This window comes from Scyliorhinus canicula, chromosome 5, assembly GCF_902713615.1.
Source record: "Scyliorhinus canicula chromosome 5, sScyCan1.1, whole genome shotgun sequence".
In the NCBI taxonomy this organism is placed as follows: Eukaryota; Metazoa; Chordata; class Chondrichthyes; order Carcharhiniformes; family Scyliorhinidae; genus Scyliorhinus; species Scyliorhinus canicula.
In genome coordinates, this window is record NC_052150.1 from 211,205,588 (window position 1) to 211,229,761 (window position 24,174).

At 49.1% G+C, this 24,174-nt stretch overlaps 1 protein-coding gene across 1 annotated transcript; it reads left to right on the top strand.

The window, feature by feature from the left end:
• The first annotated feature begins 7,353 nt into the window (after positions 1 to 7,353).
• Positions 7,354 to 17,610, top strand: xrcc2 (X-ray repair complementing defective repair in Chinese hamster cells 2). Its single transcript, XM_038798415.1, has 2 exons — positions 7,354 to 7,477; positions 15,581 to 17,610. Exons 1-2 carry the CDS (start codon positions 7,369 to 7,371, stop codon positions 16,312 to 16,314), a joined length of 843 nt encoding a protein of 280 aa, XP_038654343.1. The 5' UTR covers positions 7,354 to 7,368; the 3' UTR covers positions 16,315 to 17,610.
• Positions 17,611 to 24,174: the final 6,564 nt, after the last annotated feature.

The following is a 24,174-nucleotide window of genomic DNA, read 5'->3' on the forward strand; positions in this document are numbered from 1 at the left end:
TACCTTGCCCCATATGTGAGGTGTAGTGAGCCTCAGGTTAAATCACCACCAGTCAGCACTCCCCCTCAAAGGAGAAAGCAGCCCATGGTCATCTAGGACTATGGTGACTTTACCTTTACATGCTCCATTATTTATCTAGTCTATGAGTATTTCCCAATAGAAAGAACAATTTATACAATAAAGTATGGATTCAGTCAGAGGTTTAAGCTTTCATGGTCAATTTAACGAGTTGGGTTACCTTTGTTGAAAACATCGGCACATGAAGGTGGAATATATCCCTCAATCCCGCCACCAAATACAGAATACCCAGTCATTTATAAAATTTGCTGCTTGCGGGATCTTGCTGTGCCACCGCCAACCAAGCTTTCTAGTCGTCCCAGCAATGACATGATGTAGCCATGAATGTGATGATAAATTATCCAATCTCGGCACTCGTAGAGAGGGTCTGCAGGGTCTCAATTCCCCAAATGTTATTATTCAAACAGAGTATTTTATGCTTTTGCATCTGAGCTTGGTGTGCTGTGGGTCTCTAGATTGCAAATGCTTAAGCTGAATTCTTTTTTAAAAATAATTTTATTGAAAAATGTTGTATTTATATAACAACAACGAACCGCAATAACATACCAACAATAACATAATGATAACAGTCATAAACATTCGCCCATCCTCAATGAACAACAAAACATATTAACAACAACTTAAATTAACCAATATTAAGTTAAATAACCATAGAAAAAATAGAACAACAAAGAACACCCCCCCCCCTCCCCCCCCCCCCCCCCCCCCGGTTGCTGCTGCTATTGACACTATTTGAGCCTGAAAGTCCAGAAAAGGCTGCCACCGTTTATAGAACCCTTGTACTGATCCTCTCAGGGCAAATTTGACCCTCTCCAATTTTATAAATCCCGCCATGTCACTGATCCAGGTCTCCACACTTGGGGGGCCTCGCATCTTTCCACTGCAGCAAGATTCTCCGCCGGGCTACTAGGGACGTAAAGGCCAGAACACCGCCTCTTCGCCTCCTGCACTCCCGGCTCCGCCGCAACTCCAAAATCGCGAGTCCCCAACCTGGTTTGACCCTCGAACCAACCACCCTCGACACCGTCCCCGCCACCCCTTCCAGAATTCTTCCAGTGCTGGGCTGCCCAGAACATTTGGGCGTGGTTCGCTGGACTCCCCGACATCTGGTGCACCTGTCCTCACCCCCAAAGAACCTACTCATCCGAGTCACAGACATATGGGCCCGATGCAGCTCCTTAAATTGGATGAGACTAAGCCTCGCACATGAAGAGGAAGAGTTGACTCTCTCCAAGGCATCCACCCAAGTCCCATCCTCTTATCTGCTCCCCTAGTTCCCCCTCCCATTTAGCCTTCAGCTCCTCCACTGACGACTCCTCCACCTCCTGCATTACCTTATAAATGTCAGACACCTTCCCCTCTCCGACCCACACCCCCGAAAGCACTCTGTCCATCGCCCCGCGAGGGCAGCAAAGGAATTCCTCCACCTGTCGCCTAGCAAACGCCTTTACCTGCAAGTATCTGAACATGTTCCCTTGGAGAGCCCAAATTTATCTTCCAGCCCAGGCCCGCAAACCTCCCGCCAATAAATAGGTCTCTCATTTGCTGATGGCCACCCTATACCACCCCCTAAATCCCCCATCAGTGTTCCCCGGGATGAACCGATGATTTCCACCTAATGGAGCCTCCATCGAGCCTCCTGTTTCCCCCTATGCCATCTCCACTTTCCCCAGATTCTTAGGGTCGCCGCCACCACTGGGCTCGTGGTATACCACTTAGGAGAGAGCGGCAACGGCGCCGTTACCAGGGCACCCAGGCTCGTACCTCTACAAGACGCCATCTCCATTCTTTTCCACGCCGCCCCTCCCCCCTCCATCACCCATTTACGCACCATTGACACATTGGCCGCCCAATAGTACCCCAAAAGGTTGGGCAGCGCCAGCCCGCCTCCATCCCTCCCTCGCTCCAGGAAAACCCTCTTCACTCTCGGAGTCCCATGCGCCCACACAAAGCTCAAAATACTGCTGCTCACCCTCCTAAAGAAGGCCCTGGGGATGAAGATGGGCAGGCACTGAAAGAGGAACAAGAACCTCGGAAGCACCATCATTTTGACGGACTGCACCTTCCCCGCCAAAGGCAATGGCAGAATGTCCACCTCTTGAACTCCTCCTTCATCTGATCCACAAGCCTGGTGAAATTATGCTTGTGAAGAATCCCCCAGTCCCTGGCCACCTGCACCCCCATGTACCTAAAACTCTCCGCTGCCCTCACTAAGCGGGAGCCTACCAATTCACCTCCTCCTGGTCCCCAGGGTGCACCAAAACCCTCACTCTTGCCTAGATTTAGTTTATAACCTGAAAAGGTCCCAAACTCAGCTACCAGCTCCATCACCCCCGGCATCCCTCCCACCAGGGTCCGCCACTACAGTAACAGGTCATCGGCATACAACACACCCTAGTTCCTCCCCACCTCGCACCAAACCTCTCCACCCTCTGAATCCCTCAACGCATCGCCAGCGGCTCGATTGCCAGTGCAACAACAAGGGGGACAGGGGGCAACCCTGCCTGTCCCTCAGTAAAGCCGGAAGTACTTCCGACCTCCTCCCATTCGTGGCCACGCACGCCATCGGGCCTCATATAGCAGCCTCACCCATCTAATAAACCCTTCATCAAATCCAAACCTCACCAACACCTCCCATAGTACCCCCCACTCCACTCTATCGAAGGCCTTCTCCGCATCCGGACGCCACCACTATCTCAGCCTCCCCCTCAATCTCGCCGGCAATCATGATGACATTCAACAATCTCCGCACATTCGTGTTCAGCTGCCTTCCCTTCACAAAACCTGTCTGGTCCTCGTGTACAACCCCTGGCACACAGTCCTCTATCCTGGTGGCCAGGATTTTTGCCAGCACCTTGGCATCTACGTTGAGGAGAGTTATGGGCCTGTATGAACCACACTGCTGGGGGGGTCCTTGTCCCTCTTTAAAATTAACGAGATCAGCGCCCGCGACATCGTCGGGGGCAAAGTCCCCCCCCCTCCCACGCTTCATTAAGTGTCCGCACCAGCAAGGGGCCCACTAGGTCCACAAACGTTTTATAAAACTCCACCGGGAACCCATCCGGCCCCGGCGCCTTCCCTGACTGCATCTGCCCGATCCCCTTAACCAGCTCAATCGACGCACCCAACCCCTCCACCTGCTCCTCCTGCACCTTCGGGAAATATAGCCTGTCGAGAAAACTCTCCATTCCCCTCCTCCCCACCGTTGGCTCCGACCGGTACAGTTCCCCGTAAAAGTCCTCGAGGACCTCATTCACCTCTACCCCCCTTCCGCACCACATTCCCACTCTTATCTCTCACTCCAGCAATTTCCCTAGCCGCATCCCGCTTGTGGAGCTGATGAGCCAGCATCCTACTCGCCTTTTCACCATGTTCATACACTGCCCCTTGTGCCTTCCTCCACTGTGCCTCCGCCTTTCTAGTGGTCAGCAAATCAAATTTAGCCTGTAGGCTGCGCCTCTCCCCCAACAATCCCTCATCTGGTGCCTCCGCGTACCTCCTATCTGCCTCCAGGATCTTCCCCACCAGTCCTATCCCTCTCGCTCATCTCCCTGTGTGCCCGATGCATATCAGCTCCCCACGAATCACTGCCTTCAGGGCTTCCCAGACCATCCCCACCCGGACCTCCCCCGTATCATTCACCTCGAGGTACCCCTCAATACTTGCCCGGACCCTCCTGCACACCTCCTCCTCCGCCAACAACCCCACATCCAACCCGCCACGGGCGCTGGTCCCGCACCTCCCCATCCCAACTCCATCCAATGCGGAGCGTGGTCGGAGATTGCAAATGGCCGAATATTCGGCCTCCTCCACTCTCGTAATCAGTCCCCTACTCACCACGAAGAAGTCTATCCTAGAATAAACCCTATGTACATGGGAGAAGAAAGAGTACTCTTCCCGTGCCCTTCGGCCTCACAAACCTCCATGGGTCCACCCCTCCCATCTGGTCCATAACCCCCTCAGCACCTTGGCCGCCGCCGGCCTCCTACCCGTCCTTGAACTGGACCGATCCAGTGAAGGATCCAACACTGTATTGAAGTCCCCCCCCCCCCCCCCCCCCCCCCATAACCAGACCTCCCGCCTCTAGATCCGGGACACGTCCCAGCATACGCCTCATAAAGCCCGCATCATCCCAATTTGGGGCATACACACTAACAAGTACCACCTTCTCTCCCTGTAGCCTGCCCATTACCATAACAAACCTACCCCCCTTATCCGCCACCACCTCAGATGCCTCAAACGACACATTTTTCCCCACCAGAATCGCCACTCCCCGGTTCTTCACATCCAACCCGGAGTGGGAAAACTGCCCCACCCACCCCTTCTTCAGACGGACCTGGTCCGCCACCTTCAGGTGGGTCTCTGAAGCATTGCCACATCTGCCTTTAGCCCCCTCAGATGAGCAAGTACCCTAGACCGCTCACCTGCCCATTCAGTCCTCTCGCATTCCAGGTGACAAACCGGATCAGAGGGCGTCTCGCTCCCTCCCCCGTCGACTAGCCATAGACCGCCGACTTGCCCGCCCAGGCCAGCACCCCCTGCCCGACCCAGTACCCACAGCGACAACACCTCACCTCTGTCACCCCCGGCCCACACCAGCTCCTTCCTGACCCTGCCAGCAGCAACCCAGTATTCCCCCCCCTCCCAAAGTGGGATCGTCCCCCATCCTGTCACCCCTCAAGGCACCGCTTCAGCGCGGGGAGGAACAGTTAAGGCCCTGCCCCCCCCCCATCATCATCTCCACCCCCCAGCCCGCAACGCAAGAAACCAGAGGAAAGCCCGCGCTTTCGCACTGCCCCACCACACCCTTCTGACGCAGCTCCCAAATACCAGCCCACTCCATACCCCCAACCCTATACAGAATACAACCAACCCCCCCACCCCCCCCCCCCCCCCGTAAAATACAAAACTCAAACAATGCCCCCCAGCAAAAAACAGAACAACACCCCAATAAATAACCATATCAAAATTGCAAAAGTACAAAAAAAGAGAACACAGCAACAGCAGAATCCAGCAATAAAGCATTACAACCGACCCCACAACCCCCAACCCCTAGTTCGAGTCCAGCTTCTCCGTCCGCACAAAGGCCCACGCCTCCTCCGGGGAATCAAAATAGTAATGCCGCTCCAAATAAGTTACCCACAAGCACGCAGGCTGCAACAGTCCAAACTTTATTTTCTTCTTATAGAGCACCTCCTTCGTCCGATTAAACCCGGACCACCGCTTAGCCACCTCCGCACTCCAATCCTGGTAGATCCGTACTACCCCATTCTCCCAATTGCTGCTCTTCACCCTCTTGGCCCAGCGCAGCACACACTCCCGATCACTGAACCGGTGGATCCTCACCAGCACCGCACGCGGGGGTTCATTCTCCTTAGGCCTCCTGGCCAGTACTCTGTGGGCTCCCTCCAGCTCCAGGGGCAGATGGAAAGATACTGCCCCCACTAGCGAGTTCAGCATCGTAGCCACGTAGGTTGTCAGATCCGAGCCCTCCAGCCCCTCCGCAAGGCCCAAGATCCTCAGATTCTTCCGCCTCATGCGGAGATCAAGCTCCTCGAAGCAGTCTTGCCTCGTGCCCCTCCACCTTACTCACGAGGACCACGGCCTCCTCCTCTCGTTCAGCGGCCTGCGCCTGCAACGCCTGGATGGCAGCACCCTGGGTCGTCTGAATATCCAAAAGCTTTTTATTCGTTTCCTGCAGAGAGCTCAGCACCTCATCCTTAAAATCTGCAAAACAGCGCAGGAGAGTAGCTTGCTGCTCCTGCGCCCACAGCCTCCACTCCTCTGGTGCTCCGCCGGCCGCCATTTTGGAATCCTTCCCCCGTTTTTTCTGGGGAGTTGCTGCAGTTTTTTCCCGCTTTCCACTCCGAGTTCGAGGCATTAAATGTGGAGAAAGTTGATCACCACACCTTCTCCCACCGGGAGACGTCGAAAAAATTCAGTTTTGGGATCTAAAAAGAGCCGAAAAGTCCGTTTGAATCGGGAGCTCCCAAATGTGCTGCTTCCTACGTCATCGGCGCCACTGGAAGTCCCTTAAGCTGAATTCTTAACCACACATGAACATTTCTGTAATTAGAAAAGTTTTTCTTCATATAACCATTCCGATCCAGTGAATTCAAGCAAAACCTTTTAACTAAAAAATGAAGGGCAAATTTATTTTCTGACGTTGAATACCGTGTAAGAACTGAGTCTTTGAATGTGAAGAAACAGATTTATATTTGTGGACCCTTGGGTGTTCTCCACTGATAACACTTGGGGCACTGTTCAAAGACTAGCTAAATGCAAAGGTAATCGGAAAATCATAAGACGTGCTTTCATTCCAGTTTTTTTTAGAAAGAATTTTGGCTTGTTCCTTCAACAACTTGCGTTTATATAATCCCTTTAACATGACGAGATGTCCCAAGTCCTGTCATAGGAATGATGATAGAATAGAATCTGACACCTAGTCACATCATGAGGTATTAGGGCAGGTGACCGCATGGTTTGTCATTGAATGTCTCACGGTGGGGTGGTGTAGGAGGGGGAGAGGTTTAAGGAGGGAATTCCACACATTCAGGGCCCTGCAGTGATCTCGCTGGCATCTCCGAATTATATTCAACCCCACTTCCCACCCCCCTACATTTTTCCAACAGGATTGAATTTTGGCCAGATCAGTCCCTTGTTCCGAGGTGTCGCCCAATTCTAGAATCACTCTTGCCAAACCTCTCCAAATTGTTAATGTCCTTCAGAAAGTAGGATGGGCAACATTGCAGTGATATCAGAATTGCAGAGGCCTCTGTGCCCCTGCGGTGTTCCAAATGTAGCGCATCGATAATCTGGGCAAGGTTCAAGAAGCTTGTATTACATTACAATCAGGAACCTTTAAAATATTGTTTTTGAGATCTTTATGCAGAGGTGCTCCTAGATCTGGAACAATGTAGGGTTAGATTCAGGAGAAGTGGACACTTCCCCAACATTGGATGCCAGCCTTTAAAATGCTTCCCTTGCCTTTATGATATCTCCTCTTCTCACACCAGCTGTCCTTTATGGCTTCTCGATGTTTGAGTTATCGGCAGTTTTGTCCCCTGCGTTCCTGATTAATGGCCGTTGGACTGGGCTGGCTGAATCTCATTTTGTGCCGAATCTCTACAGAGACTTGACAGCAGTTCTATCTCCTCGTCATGGTGTGAATTCAAAACCCTGGGTCCTGATTCACTGCATCATCCAGAGACCGGAGTTTATTGAGAAATATTTTCTTTCTGCCTTAATTTATTCTGCTGCTGCTGCCCGATACTTTGCTTGTGTTATCAAATGGAAGCTGAATCAACCCATAATTCAGCTCTTGTTTGCCACAATAAAAACAGAACCACACAAAAATCGACCACAGCACCGGCGGCTTTCCAAAAATTGATGGCAGAAGGTAGGAGCTTGACTTTATTTATTTTTCCCCGACGAACTATAAAACAACTGGGGTGATGCTGGCCCTGTCAGCAGTGGTGACATAATGCCCAGCGCCAGACTGATTGCCTCCTGCTTGTCATGGATGTGGATGTGTTTTTTTTTTAAAAGATCACTTGCCAGCTCGTCACTCACAATATGAAGCAGGGCAAGTCGGAAAGAATCGAGGAATGTTTTTCAGTTTCTGTCAGTTGCTGCACATCTGGCACCTTGGCACGTGTCGCTTTTTCTAAAGAGAAATACCTCTTTAAATCTGTTCCGAGCGGTGCCATCAAATTGCCTCCATTAAAAATTTAGTAAGAGTGCAACGGCATGCATTTGAGTCGGGATGCTTCAGTTCACAGCAACCCCTTTTTTGCTGCCGTTTTCTGTCCCCCATTGAAATTTCTGCATGTTCACCCAGGGCTGTTTTTGCCAGAAGCGGCAAAACTAAAGCCCATGCAATTGAACGTGGTTGGGGCAATTTGGAAATCAGTTTAAGTGATAGAAAGCATTGCTTTCCATTGTTCCATTGCTGTCAGAATTTTTTTTTTTTTAATTTAGAGTACGCAATAATTTTTTCCAATTAAGGAGTAATTTAGCGTGGCCAGTTCACCTATGCTGAACATCTTTTTGGCCTGTGGGGGTGAGACCTGCACAGACATGGGGAGAATGTGCAAACTCCACACCGATAGTGACCCGGGGCTGGAATCGAACCAGGGTCCGTATTGCCATGAGGCAGCAATGCTAACCACTGCACCACCTGATGGGCGGCATAGTAGCACAGTGGTTAACACTGTTGCTTCACAGTGACAGGGTCCCAGTTCGGTTCCCGGCTTGGGTCACTGTCTGTGCGGAGTCTGTACGTTCTCCCCGTGTCTGTGTGGGTTTCCTCCGGGTGCTCCGGTTTCCTCCCACAAGTCCCGAAAGACGTGCTGTGAGGGGAATTGGACATTCTGAATTCTCCCTCAGTGCCCCCGAACAGGAGCTGGAGTGTAGCAACTAAGGGCTTTTCACAGTAACTTCATTGCAGTGTTGATGTAAGCCTACTTGTTACACTAATAAAGATTATTATACCTTTTCTCCCACCCGTCCCCACAGTTTAGCTTTGAGAGAGAGAGAGGCAATCCGCCCTCCATGTTAGGGAGAATAGCCAATTTATTTTTCACGTGTGGTCATTGTAATTTGCTGCTTTTCTGGTGCATGCTGTATACAAATGAGCTGCTGCATTTGCCTATGCAAAGATGGTTAGCAGTTTCAAATTCCTCGGGCTACATATCTCCAAAAATCTGTCTTAGTCCACCCACGTCAACGCTACCATCAAGAAAGCACAACAGCGCCTATACTTTCTCAGGAAACTAAGGAAATCCGGCATGTGTACATTAACTCTTACCAACCTTTACAGATGCACGATAGAAAGCATCCTATCTGGCTGCATCACAGAAACTACAGAGAGTGGTGAACACAGCCCAGTCCATCACACGAATCTGCCTCCCATCCATTGACTCCATCTACACATCCCGTTGCCTGGGGAAAGTGGGCAGCCTAATCAAAGACCCCTCTCACCCGGCTTGCTCACTCTTCCAATTTCTTCCATCGGGCAGGAGATACAGAAGCCTGAGAACACGCACGAACAGACTCAAAAACAGCTTCTTCCCCGCTATTACCAGACTCCTAAACGACCCTCTTATGGACTGACCTGATTAACACTACACCCTGTATGCTTCATCCGATGCCAGTGTTATGTAGTTACATTGTGTACCTTGTGTTGCCCTATTATGTATTTTCTTTTTATCTTATTTTCTTTTCATGTACTTAATGATCTGTTGAGCTGCTCGCAAAAAAATTATTTTCACTGTACCTCGGTACACGTGACAATAAGTAGAAATCCAAATCAAGGTGACTCCATTTCAGAAAGGATTTTATAGTGTTGGCGCTTCGAGTCTCCCCGAGGATCTGATAAAGTGTCACACAAAAGATCCTACTGCGCTATCCGAAGAAATGCAGGAGAGTCCCCTTTGTGTCCTGGCCAATCCAATAAGCACTGTTATTATGTTAGGTGGGCCAAGAGAACTGCCACTAGCGCATAGGTGACATGGCACAGACTGCATGCACCTGTTCATGTAGGAGCATGGCACACGGGAAATTGGTGCCGGTGGCTAACTATACAGAAAATGGTTGCAGCCGGTGCTGCTTATTGGCTGTAAGCCATTTGGCAATGGCGGGTGGGAGGGAGGGAGTGGGGAGTTATGTATGTTTGATTCCATTTCAACACAGTCACAAAGGGGAGGTGACATCCAGTTGCTGATGAGTGGGGTGCTCAAGGAGGATTAAATTGGCTGCAGGAGCTGTAACTTGATTCCCTCCCCACATCCTCCAAGGTTATCTGTTTCTGCTTTGAATACTTGATTCCAGGGAGGGGTCAAGAGGAAAATAATCCTCTACCTCTTGGCTTCTGCAGCCTCCATCTCCACTTCAAGTGGGAAGAGCCTGGCAGAGTTGGTTAATGCAAAAAGAGCTTTACTTTCAGTTCATGGCTCTGATCACCTTGTGGACTTAGAACCATAGAATTCCCGCAGTGCAGAAGGAGGGCATTCGGCCCATCGATTGTGAAAGAGCACTCCACCTCGGCCCACTCCCCCGCAACCTGACCTGACCTGCACACCTTTGGACTTGTCGACATGAAAACCTTGCCCTCTCTACATAATCGCTCCCTCCTCGCACCTCCAACCTCAACGCGCCCCCCCCACACACACACCCTCACCACTCACTCCATCAGTGCCCTTGTTAGCACCATCCAGCCAGCTGGACCAGGCTGCCTTGCTTTGTGCTAAGGTGTTGTAGCCGGCTCCTCGAAGCCCCGAGCTGCTCGAGGGCACTTACCACAGCCGTCAGAAGCGTCCTCGGTGAAAGCTCAGCGGTCTTCCACCTCTCAAGGTGTAGATCCTGAGGAAACCCTTTGTTGGACATGGAAACAAACCACCACACCAGACACCAAGAGGTTGTGCAAAAGTGATTCATAATGATTCCAGTTAAATATTAGACAAATGGAGTTCGATTTGAAAAATGTTTAATTTTAGCTATGTGTTGGTGTCAGTGTTTACTTTGTAGCAAAGGGAGGACAAAATCCGAAAGGCTGAAATGGAAAACGGTGGGAGTAAGGACAATTCTGCTGAGAATTGTTGGCACATTGAAGAGAGGAGAGAGGAATGGTTTACAGGGAGTGATTTTGGCTGGGAGGTTGTGTGGGGGCTGCTACAGTTGGAGGCACTGACTGTCCATGTTGCTGTTCCTCTTAATGCTGCTGTTAGTGCTGCAGGCCCTTCTCGTGCCATCCTTGCTGACCAGCTTGGTGCTAAGGGTCGGCCTCTCGTTAGTCCAAAGGAAATTAGTGGACGATCAAAAATCTAGGTGTTTCGTATGGCCTGTAGTGAAAAGCTCCTGCTGAACGGTCCACTCAAGGCTTGAGCAACCTTGGTGGCCTGCTCAATGATATTTCTGACGGCTCTGGGACGGGATTCTTCGACCCCCCCTGCCGGGTGGGGGAATCGGCGGGGGTCGGCGTAAATCAAGCCCCAGCCGGCTGCTGAATTTCCGGCACCGGGGATTTGGCGGGGGTGGAAATCGCGCCGCGTCGGCCGCTAGCAGCGGCCCCCCTAGCGATTCTCCGGCCCACGATGGACCGAAGTCCCGCATTTTCTATGCCGGTCCCGCCAGCGTAAATTGGAGTTAGTCCCTTACCGGCGGGACCTGGCGGTGCAGGCGGGCTCCGGGGTTCTTGAGGGGTCACGGGGGGATCTGGCCCCGGGAGGTGCCCCCACGATGGCCTGGCCCGCGGTCGGGGCCCACCGATCCGCGGGCGGGCCTGTGCCGTTGGGGCACGCTATTCCTACGCGCCGGCCATGTATGTCTCCACAATGGCCGGCGCGAAGGTGAATCCCTCTGCGCATGCGCGGGGATTACGTCAGCAGACGCTGACGCTCCTGTGCATGCGCAGACCCGCGCCGGCCGGCGGCGTCCCTTCGGCCCCGGCTGGCATGGCACCAAAGGCCTTCCACGTCGGCCAGCGCGGCGCAAACCACTCTGGCGCCGTCCTAGCACCTGAAGGTGCGGAGGATTCTGTACCTTTGGGGCGATCCGACGCTTGAATGGTTCCCACCACTCCACTGCGCCGTTCCTGGCTGCCCCACCAATTCCCGGAGAATCCCGCCCAAGGCCTTCCACGCCGGCCGGCGGGGTGCAAATCACTCTGGCGCCGTCTTAGCCCCTGAAGGTGCGGAGGATTCTTCACCTTTGGGGCGACCCGACGCTGGAATGGTTCCCGCCACTCCACTGCGCCGTTTCTGCCCACTCCACCGATTCCCAGTTCGCTGAAGGTGTCATGAGGCCATGTGTGAAGAAGTTAATCTTCAGTCTGTTGTGGGCCAGGGGTTAAAAACTCACCTGACCTACAACGTTTTATGTTGAATTTGGCTAGGGTGAGCACAAGAGTCTACCCTTTAGGTGTTATTCAACAGTCTTCACAGACATTTTAATCAACATAAGCTTATGGCCGTGGCCCAGCACTCTGCATTCTCACTTGAATAAGACTGGCTTTTCCTGAGATTCTGACCCCGTCTCACCAGGTTTAAACCCTTCCAGAAAGAAAACCATATCTTAAACGCCAGCACTAAGGGGATTTTTACTGCAACAGATATTTAAAATGAAACTCGAGAGAGAGAGAGACATGCCAAAACATTTCTTTCTCCTGTCTGGGTCCACAGCAGTCAAAACTGAAAGCGAAAGTAAAAAACAGCTCAAAGAGCCACAGCCCAGCTCCACCCACACAATGACATCACTGAAGCCATGTGATAAGACAACAACCTTTCTTAAAGGGAGATCCCATGACAGGTCACCTCCCCCCAGCCCAGAATCCAGCTGACCTGACGGGCTGCTGGGAATAAGTGCGGCACAGAGAAGCGGCACAGGACGAATGAATCGCGACTGCTGCCGGGAAACAAGCCGTCACATTGGTGGAGTGGAATCCGTTTCTCCTCAGTAAGATGCTGAAGGGGAAAGAATATGCACGGGTCAGTCTGTGGCATCCTGAGAGGAACTTACAATGCAGGCAAAGCTTCATGGTCTCGTTCATAGTACTCAACAAACTAGGGCATGTTGCTCGAGCTTGGAAGGAACCTCTCTTTCTAAATGTTAAGGGCCACGGTGACCTTGCCAGCCGCAAGCAATGCTGTCCACACCCTGCTTTGTGGCTGCAGCAGGTGATGTAGGTCAGCGATGGTCTCCTCTGGTGAAAGGAAGGGAGGCAGTGTTCCCCGATGAAGTCCAGATAAAAGGGCCCCCTGGAGACTTCCTCTGCTTCACTGCTTCCCTCCTCTTCCAACCCCGAAGACAGACCTAGCAGACCAACCAGAATGGTGTCAAATAGTTTTGAAGGCAGACCAAAAAGCAGCCCAGCTCCTGCAAAACAACCCGTTTTCACAATTCAGTCGTCAAAGGAAGGAAATGAAACCAACAACTCCCTGACTTTAACCAGCAACCTACAGGAGCAAACTGAACGGATCCACAAACCGAGGGCAATGCTCTGGGGTATCAGACTTGAATCCCGCCGATGGTGAATCGTTCTGTAGTGGGCATGAACGAGCTGATCAATTAATCAAACCGACAAACACCATTATCGTTGGATGGTAACAAACTTTTAATGGGATTTGTTTTCTTTATTCATGGGATGCGAGTGTCACTGGCAAAACCGGCATTTATTATCCATCCATATTGCCTTTGGAAATGTGGTGGTGAGCTGCCTTCTTGAATTGCTAGTCAGTGTGGTGCAGGTACCACCTATAATGTTAGCAAGCGAGGTACAAAATGTCGGCCCAGCCACCATGGAGGAACAGAGTGACACAGTTTCAAGTCAGCATGATGTGCATCTTGGAGAGGAACCTATGGATATGGGCACTCCCAGACATTTATTTTGGCCACCCATTCGATAGCCTCCTGAGGTGCCAGATGGAGAAATGAAGTGCCTCACGCAACTGATCTCACTAAAGTTCTATAGTGTGGGTCTTAAATGCTTTAGGGTATCACACACCTTCCACTTGTAGAGCAGGTGGCCACGTGGGCGATGTGCTGTGCAGATCCGGTTCAGCGCTGTCCACTGTCTTCATGGGAGGTCCAATCCAGAGTCCTCTGCTGTTGGCTCGGTGATGGCCTGTTTATATGCAGGTGAGCCTTTCAAACAGCACTGAGCAAGTTCCTTGATGCTTGTTCGCACCGTGATTTGTGGAGAGTGTGCCTCACAAGGTGAGTTAGGCAGTGCATTAGTCCAATTCACAAAAGAATCCTACAATGAGCACTTCAAAATGGACCTTTCCCGCACTTTTACCCAGCATCCTGGACATCTAAATTGGAGCTCAATTCAGTATGGTCAACAGCATGTATCCCGCACAATCGAGTGTGCACACAGCACCCACCATGTTTGCCCCCCCCCCCCCCCCCCCCTTGCCTGTAAACTGCGGGGAAGCATGATTGAATTTCTAGGCCACAGTCTGGTCGTTAATCTCACTTTAGCTGGCAGAGAGCTTGCTATGTGTTATTTGGGTGTCTTGATAACCTGCACCACAACAGTGGGTATACTTTGAAAATATTTCATTGGCTGTCAAGCTCTTTGGGACATCCTGAGGTAATGGAAAATGCTAATCATACGCTTGTTCTTTCCTCTTACCCCCAATTTACATTTGGCTTTGATTGGTCCAAAGATCTGATGTGCTCGATAGCTCAAACTGGGAGGCAATGGGGAGTTCCACCTGCTGCAAGGCAGGGGCTTGTTTCCTTGGTAACCCACAAAGATCTTCTCTCGTGTGTAGCTTCCCCAGGTTGCCTGTTTCACAATCGCCTGATTGGATCGTGTTTAATGTGTGTTGATGCAAATGGCACAGCTTCTCACTGTGACAGTTCGGTGGGGAGGGAGCTTTGCATTATGAAACCTCCTGGCTGATAAGCACTAAATCGCTGGTCCGTACCGTAGCTATTTTGTCTGAAATCCTGCTAGCTGGCTGTATGAAATCTGAGGTGAATATCCCGCACAGGTTGAAGTAGCAGCTTCAGGAAGCGAGCGTAACCAAAGTAGATTTTAGATTTTTAAACGATTGTTGGGGGAGGGGATGCAGAGTTTTTCAAAAATAAATTTAGAGTACCCAGTTAATTTTTTCCAAATTAAGCGGCAATTCAGCGTGGCCAATCCACCTAGCCTGCACATCTTTTGGGTTGTGGGGGCGAAACCCATGCAAACACGGGGAGAATGTGCAAACTCCACACGGATAGTGACCCAGAGCCAGGATCGAGCCTGGGACCTCGGCGCCGTGAGGCTTCAGGACTAACCCACTGTGCCACAGTGCTGCCCTGAGGGGATGCAGACTTGACCATTTTATTCTGTCTGTGAGATTGTCAATGCTGGCCTGGAGCATTGTTCGTTAGGTGCAAGACAACCACCAGCATTTCAGACATGGGGCTAAACTTCACATGTGAATGTCGGTACGATGTTGAGGGTATGGTAACCAAACTTGGTCAAGTCTTCATCCAACATTGCTGTGTCTGTGGAGATTACTGGAGCAGAAAGTCATTCCATCTTAACCTTGGGGCACAGCGCATTTGTCACCCCTGTACTTTGCTTCGGCTACATTCAAATACCTCGATCAAACCCAGATTCTACCTCATGGCTTTGTGGTTCTGGTGTCTTAACAAGCTGAACCATTGAGAATGCTGCAGATTGGAGCAATCAGTATGGTTATTATGAGTTTTATGCTATTAAATGTAAGGCAATCAGACAATGTTAAGAGCCTTTGTACATTCGAAAAAATAATGGGACTGTAATTAATGAAACCACCTTAATTACAGTTTTTAAATAAATGTGTGGACATGTCAAAGTGCTTCCACTTTGATGTTTGATCTTGGGATTTTGAATTTGTGGATAATCACTGTGGGATCAGTCAGTAAGAGCAAATGTTTCTTGTTTGAGGACAAAGTTTTAGAAAAGTCATACCTTTGTGGTTTTTGAAGTTTGCCGCTGATTTTTGTTTCTGTCTCCTTACAGGCGACACCGTGGAGTTCCACGGTCCAGAGGGAGCAGGAAAGACAGAAATGCTTTATCACCTGGTGGCATTGTGCATCCTCCCAGAATCAGCCGGTGGTCTTCAGGTGGAGGTTCTTTTCATCGACACAGATTACCACTTCGACATGCTCCGCCTGGTCGCTATTCTGGAGCATCGCTTGGTGCAGAGCACAGAGGAATTAGTTAAAGGGTGCCTGGGGCGCCTGTTCCTCGTGCACTGCAGCAGCAGTACCCAGCTGCTGCTCCTGCTTCACTCGCTGGAAACCATGGTTTGCAGTCACCCGGCCCTCTGCCTGCTCATCGTGGACAGCATGTCGGCCTTCTACTGGATCGACCGACTCAATGGCGGGGAGAGCGTCAGCCAGCAGGAAGCCAATCTCCGACGCTGCGTCGAGTGCCTGGAGAGGCTGCTGGACGAATACCGGCTGGTGCTACTCGCAACTACGCAAGCCCTGATGCGTGGGCCAGTGCCTGGGGCAGGTAGGCCAGACGAAGCTGCCACTGCAGCCTGGCAGCCGCCTCTCGCTGCGGTTGCAGAATACAAACCGTACCTCTGTAAATCATGGCAAAAGCTGGTCAAGCGTAGGTTTATTTTCTCAAAGAACGCCATCAGGGACAATAAGCAAGAATTTGCTGTTGTGTCTCTTCAGCCAAGGAACATTACTGTGACCAGGTGCTCTTTTATTATTACAGATGGCGGGGTCCAGTTTCTTTAACCCTTGAGCATTCATTCCTAAAGAAGGAGCACTGGAGACACTCGCGATCCCGCACATGGGAGAGTGTCCTTTTATTTTACTACTGCTAATTGTTCTTGTTCTGGTTAACTGAAGTCTTATTCATCAGCCGTCCTAATGAACAAATCTAAGTTAACCCTTTGATTGTGGTCTGACCCGATGGGGGTTTAGCCCTCCTAACGTGGAGGATTTTTATTATTTTCAGTGGGAATTCTCCAGCTGGTTTTGGCCTGATTTGTCAGGGGGAAGAGGGTAATCCGTACTTCTCCTTGAAACCTCTTTCTCGGTGTACATTTTCTTTGTACATGTAGGCGAGAGCAGGATATGCCCTTGACATATATACCCGCGTCTGGAGCAAAAAATGTCAGAAATGCTGGAGCATTTTTTATGGTGGAGATTGCTCCTACTAAGTTCAATTTTGAACATTCCAGTTGAAAAATTGAACAGCATTCTGTTTCTATATGTATTTCATAACCTGTTTTTCAGGAAGTTTCGCCTGAACTGCTCAAGTTAAAAAAAGATTCACTGCAAAGCTGTTCAATGTAAGCGATGTTCATTTGTTTAACACGGGTCCTTTCTGACCTATTTCAGTGCAGAAGGAGCGCAGTGACACATAATGACCTTTCTAGCTCCGTAAGAAGCAGTACAATACCAGGTTAAAGTCCAACAGGTTTGTTTCGAAGCACTAGCTTTCAGAGCGCAGCTCCTTCATCAGGTGAATTCACCTTGATAAAGGTGCTGTGCTTCGAAAGCTAGTGATTTGAAACAAACCTGTTGGACTTTAACCTGGTGCTGTAAGACTTCTTACTGTGCCCACACCAGTCCGCCATCTCCACATCACGGCTTTCGAGCTCTGTTATCTAATCCATCTCGCTCTCCACCTTCAATCTCCATGGCCCTCCTGTCCGGTGGACGCATCATCTCTTAGACCAAAACCATGGTTGAAAAGCGCAGTTAACAAAACGTTTAAATCCCTTTCATGAAAATATTGGTTCAAAGGCCCTTATTTTTGAAAAGCAGCAGTGCTTGTAACCAAAAGCTACAATTTGCCCGAGAAAGTTATTATAACTGGTAACGTTAATATGGGCCGATGGAAACCGATTTTAAATACTAACTTCCAAAAATGTAACATTTCAAATCATTGGCTTCAGAAGTAGCCTTCAAAGTTGAAGATTTTTTTTTCAATAAAATGTCCTGGTTATAATTGTATATTCAGTGTTCCCACCTGTGGCAGTGAATAGTGTCTCTAATATATTAAAAATCTTTTATCAACACACATTTCCTGTCTGCACCATTTAACTTCCTGTTGTCAAGTTTTTGATCACACTTGCGTTTCTCAACTTGTCTGAGCGGATCACTCTGAAGCAGATTTCTGTGTTAGATTGGCCTCTGTTTTGATATTTTCCCCCCAAATGGTAAGTAGTCAGCATTTAAAAAGAATAATATTTACAGGGAGTTCTTCAATCACTTGCTGCAACGTAAGATCCAAAGTGTTTTGTGAAGGTTTCCGCATACTGGAGAACGGAATCCCCACACAGAAATTGCTGCCAAAATGAAAATGAAAATCGCTTATTGTCACGAGTAGGCTTCAATGAAGTTACTGTGAAAAGCCCCTAGTCGCCACATTCCGGCGCCTGTCCGGGGAGGCTGGTACGGGAATCGAACCGTGCTGCTGGCCTGCTTAGTCTGCTTTAAAAGCCAGCGATTTAGCTGAGTGAGCTAAACCAGCCCCTATAAGTATAAGCTTTAAGGAAAAGATCATTTTTAATTAACTTTTTTTACATTTTCACTTTTTAAACATAGCTTTTACTTACTTTACTATATGAATTAAAATTCTTGAAAGTAATTTGTTTCAGTGGAACCTTGGGTTCTCAGCTTCCCCCTCTCACGAGATCGCCTCTGTGCATCCACCCACTGACCTGGCTGCTCTCCATTTGCAGACGTTCAATTGAAGCATTTTGTTTTTATTCGTTCATGGGACATGGGCGCCACAAATACATAAATAAATAATCTTTTATTGTCACAAGTAGGCTTACATTAACACTGCAATGAAGTTACAGTGAAATGCCCCTCGTCGCCACATTCCGGTGCCTGTTCGGGTACACGAAGGGAGAATTTAGAATTCGCAGCTGAACCCACGCTGCTGGCCTTGTTCTGCATCACAAACCAGTTGTCTAGCCCACTGAGCTAAACCAGCCTCTCTGCAGGCTGTGCCAGCATTTATTGCCCATCCCTAACTGTCCTTGAAGGGATTGGATTGGATTGTATTTGTTTATTGTCACGTGTACCGAGGTACAGTGAAAAGTATTTTTCTGCAAGCAGCTCAACAGATCATTCAGTACATGGGAAGAAAAGGGAATTAAACAAAATTCAAGAAAACACATAATAGGGCAACACAAGATATACAATGTAACTACATAAGCATTGGCATCGGATGAGGTCAATCAATAAGAGGGTCATTTAGGAGTCTGGTGACAGTGGGGAAGAAGCTGTTTTTGAGTCTGTTCGTGCGTGTTCTCAGACTTCTGTATCTCCTGCCCGATGGAAGAAGTTGGAAAAGTGAGTAAGCCAGGTGGGAGGGATGCTTGATTATGCTGCCGGCTTTCCCCCGGCAGCGGGAGGTGTAGATGGAGTCCATGGATGGGAGGCAGGTTTGTGTGATGGACTGGGCGGTTCACGATTCTGAAGTTCCTTGCGGTCCTGGGCCGAGCAGTTGCCAGACCAGGCTGTGATGCAGCCCAATAGGATGCTTTCTATGGTGCATCTGTAAAGTTTGGTAATGTGGACACGTCAAATTTCTTTAGTTTCCTGAGGAAGTATAGGCGCTGTTGTGTTTTCTTGGTGATGGTGTCGACTTGAGTGGACCAGGACAGATTTTTGGTGATGTGCACCCCTAGGAATTTGAAACTGCTAACCATCTCCACCTCAGCCCAGTTGATGCTGACAGGGGTGTGTACAGTACTTTGCTTCCTGAAGTCAATGACCAGCTCTTTAGTTTTGCTGGCATTGAGGGAGAGATTGTTGTCGTTACACCACTCCACTAGTTTCTTTATCTCCCTCCTGTATTCTGACTCGTCATTATTCGAGATCCAGCCCACAAGGGTCATATCGTCAGCAAACTTGTAGATGGAGTTGGAACCAAGTTTTGCCACGCAGTCGTGTGTGTACAGGGAGTAGAGTAGGGGGCTAAGTACGCAGCCTTGCGGGGCACCGGTATTGAGGACTATTGTGGAGGAGGTGTTGGTGTTCATTCTTACTGATTGTGGTCTGTTGGTCAGAAAATCGAGGATCCAGTTGCAGAGTGGAGAGCCAAGTCCTAGGTTTTGGAGCTTTGATATGAGCTTGGCTGGGATTATGGTATTGAAGGCGGAGCTGTAGTCAATAAATAGGAGTCTGATGTAGGAGTCCTTGTTTTCGAGATGCTCTAGGGATGAGTGTAGGGCCAGGGAAATGGCGTCTGATGTGGACTGGTTGCGACGGTATGCGAATTGAAGTGGGTCAAGGCGTTCCGGGAGTATGGAGATGATGTGCTTCATGATCAGCCTCTTGAAGCACTTCATTACAACTGACGTCAGGGCTACCGGGCGGTAGTCATTGAGGCACGTTGCCTGGTTCTTCTGGGGTTCCAGGTTCCAGGGAAGTTAAGAGTCAACCACATTGCTGTGGGTCTGGAGTCACACGCATGCCTGACCAGGTAAGGATGACAGAATTCCTTCCCTAAAGGACGTTAGTGAATCAAATGGGATTTTACGACATTCGACAATGGTTTCATGGCCACCCTTAGACTTTTAATCCCGATTTTTATTGAATTCAAATTTCACCATCTGCAGTGCCGGGATTTGAACCTGGAACCCCAGAGCATTACTCTGGATCACTAGTCCAGTGACAATACCACTATGCCACCACCTCCCCCAAATTTAAAATGTTCAAATTTAAATCTCATAACTATATATATATTTTTTAATTACTTTAAATTTCTTTGGATGTTTGTGAGCTCCGAAGACTCATTCCAGCCATTCCGAGACCAATTGGCATTACCCTGAAGTTCTTTGATGCCTGAATTTTTTTTAATTAATTTACGGGATGTGGGCATTGCTGGCTAGAGTGGCCCATCCCTGTAAACGGGGAGAATTCATACATATGCAAGGAAAGGGACCCATTTAAATTTGCATGATCAGCCTTGATCATATTGAACGGTGGTGCAGGTTCGAAGGGCCGAATGGCCTACTCCTGCTCCTATTTTTCATGTTTCTATTAAACCCAACGAAATGGGTCTGGGCGACAAAGTTCATGGCTGGAGCTAGGAAAACTAGAAAACAGCGACAGTAGCAGAAAGCTGCAGCTGGGATCTGTGGTGTGTTTAGGTGTTGCACGTATCCCTAATTTACAGACCAGGAGGAGGTACTCCAAAGGAAATACTGAACACGGCTGCTCTTTTCTCAAAGTGAAAGTTGTGGGATGACCTAATGGCCTATAAGATAATGAATGGGTTTGGCAAGGTAGAGAGACCGGTTAAATAGTAGTTATGTCACTGAACTAATAATGTGAAGGTCCAGGTTAATTCTCTGGGGACACGGGTTCAAATCCCACCATGGCAGATGGTGGAATTTAAATTCAGTTGATAAAATCTGGAATTATAAGCAGTGGTGACCACGAAACCCAACAATTGTGAAAACCCATGCGGTTCACTCATACCCTTCAGGGAAGGAAATCTGCCATCCTTGCCCTGTCTGGCCTCTATGTCACTCCCGGCCCACAGCAAGCCACTCGGTAGAATGGAAATTAAAGACTGGCAATAAATTCTGGCCTTGCTGGTGGATCCAATGCTGGAGGTCATAAATACATGAGTCACTAATTAAACCAATAGAGAATTCAAGAGGAAAATCTTGACCCGAAGACGATTAAGAATGCTGCACAGACTACCATAACATGTAGTTGAGGTATTGATAAATTTAAGGGATAGGTACAGGAGAGATAAAGTTATGTTCATGAGATGCGATGAAGTTGGGTGGGAGGAGGCTCAAGTGGGCCATTCAGCTTGTTGCTGTGCTTGGACTATGTATTTATTCTTGGGGTGTGGGTGCTGTTGACAAGGCCAGTAATTGTTTCCCATTCCTGATTGACCTTTGAACTGAGTGGTTTGCTACGCCATTGAGCAGTTAAGAGTCAACCACTTTGCTGGAGTCACATGTAGGCCAGACCCAGGTAAGGATGGCAGATTTCCTTCCCTTTTCCTTTACAGCAATCAATGGTCGCTATTACTGAGGTGAGTCTTTCAATTTAAGATTATTAGTTGAATTTACATTTCACCACCTGCCATGCGGGGGATTTGAACCCCTGTCCAGTGACATTATCACCACAGCACTGATCTCCCTATAATATGAGCAATTGGTGAAACCATTAGGTGGGAGGAATTGAGATGTGTCATTCAGCTAAGGGAGGGTGGGGCAGGCTGAGGGAATAGGGGTCCTGACAGGTTAAAGTGCATTTAGGATGTATATAATGAGAGTTGAAATGGGGCGCAGGATATCGGGATAAGAATGTACAACAAAAATGGATGCAATGAGGGGAATGCCGTGATATGAGGAAGAGATCGGTTCTGTGGGAATGGTAGGAGACCGGGAGAAGGACAGGAGTGAAGAGTAGCAAATAACAGGACAAGAAAAGAGGACTGCGGGAGGAGGATCATTTTTACTCTTTCCCAGGATGTGAGCGCCGCTGGCTTGGCCAGCATTTGATCCCTATTTACCCTTGAAACGGTGATGGCGAGCCATCATCTGGAGAGTCGGGTCAGAGTATATCAAGTGAAAGTGGTTCAAAATAATTGGAGAACATGTTCATAAAATAATATAATCGCTACAGGGCAGAAGGAGGCCATTTAGCCCATCGAGTCTGCACCGATCCTTTCGAAAGACTACCCTACCTAGGCCCAATCCCCTGACCCACGCCTGTAATCCCATCCTAAGGGGCAATTTAGCACGGCCAATCCACCTAACCTGCGCATCTTTGGACCATGGGAGGAAACCCAAGCAGACACTGGGTGAACGTACAAGCTCCACACAGTCAGCTGAGTTCAGATTCGAACCCGGGTCCCTGGTGCTGTGAAGCAACAGTGCTACCCACTGTGCCTCCCTAATTAATCAACTTCAATGCCACTAGCTGTGATCAAAAGATCACAATAATTTATAGTACAAGGGAAAACAATGCTGATTGGTTGCGAAACTAAAGGAACACGTTCAAGCCTTCAGCATTTTTTCAATTACCCAGGGGTTTGAGGAGTCTGTAGTTTCCCCATTAAATTCTGCCTCAAACTTTCAGAGCTGATTTGCCAACCAATCAGCACTCTCTTTGCCTGTAGCATAAGCTGTTGTGAAATGTATCCTTGCATTTGTACTGATGAGTCCAGGTTGAAAAGCTTTGGCAACATGACTCTTTTTTTCAACATATTAAGGGTCTGAGTAATGGGTTGTCTCAGTTTTCAACATAGGGCACGATTCAGCGGCCTTAAAACTAAGTCTGCTGTCATGCCTACTTAGCGGAGTATTTCTCCGTGGCAACAGCTCCGAGCAACACTCTATTCAACGGCATGTTGAATATTTTTTTGGGGCTTTGGGGAGTTTCTCCCCGCCGAGGCTATGCTTAGAGAGATTTCCTGATGGTGAGGTGATCTCGCCAGCAGGGGCGGCTGTTTGCTGATCGGGGCGCCATTTTGATCAATCTCTTTCTCTTCTCCCCCCCCCCCCCCCCCCCCCCCCCCCCCCCCCTCTCTCTCTCTCTCTCTCTCTCTCTCTCTCTCTCTCTCTAATTGGTAAGTCTCCCACAAGCCCAAAGTTGCCACCCAGGTTGATAGGGTTGTGAAGAAGGCCTATGGTGTGTTGGCCTTTATTGGTAGAGGGATTGAGTTCCGGAGCCATGAGGTCATGTTGCAGTAGTGAACTCGCCAACATTGAGGGCATTTAAAAGTTTATTGGATAAGCATATGGATGATAGGGGCATAGTGTAGGTTAGATGGCCTTTAGTTTTTTTCCATGTCGGTGCAACATCGAGGGCCGAAGGGCCTGTACTGCGCTGTATCGTTCTATGTTCTATGTTAAGCCCAGCCCCAGACAGTGCCAGCCTGGCACCCAATAGTGCCCCATGTTACCCTGGACGTGCCAATTTGGGGCTCTCACATGATTCAGCCAGGTAAAGTGGTTAAAAAGGCATCCAGGATACTTTATTTAATTTAAAAGCGCCATAGAACTTTAGAATAGGGAGGTCATGTTAGAACTTTCTAAACATTTGTTCGGCGACATCTAGAGTACTGTTCAGGTTAGCGCATTACAGGAAGGGTGAGATTGCAGTAGAGATTGTACTGAGGGGACTTCTAAGGATGTTGCCAGGGCTGGAGAATCTTGGCTCTGACAAAAGCTGGGATTGTTTTCCTTAGAACAGTGGATGCTGAGGTAGTGTGTACAAAATGATGAGAGTGCGAGCTAGAGGGAATTGGAGGGACCAAGTTATCTTTGTAGAGAGGTCAATAACAGGGGGCAAGGGTTTTAAAGTAATTGGAAGAAGAATTGGAGATGGAAAATGCGACTAGGTTCAATCATTCTTTCTTGGCGAACACAGACATGATAGGCTGAAAGGCCTCCGCCAATGCCACAAATTATTTAAGTTTCTGTAAAACAGTGGTCATCCTTCCATTTTTTTATTCTTCCATGGGATTTGAGTGTCGCTGGCTGGGCCAGCGTTTGTTGCCCATCCCTAATTGCCTTTGAATTGAGTGGCTTGCTGGGCCATTTCAGAGGAGCAGTTAAGAGTCAACCACATTGCTGTGGGTCTGAAGTCACACGTAGGGCT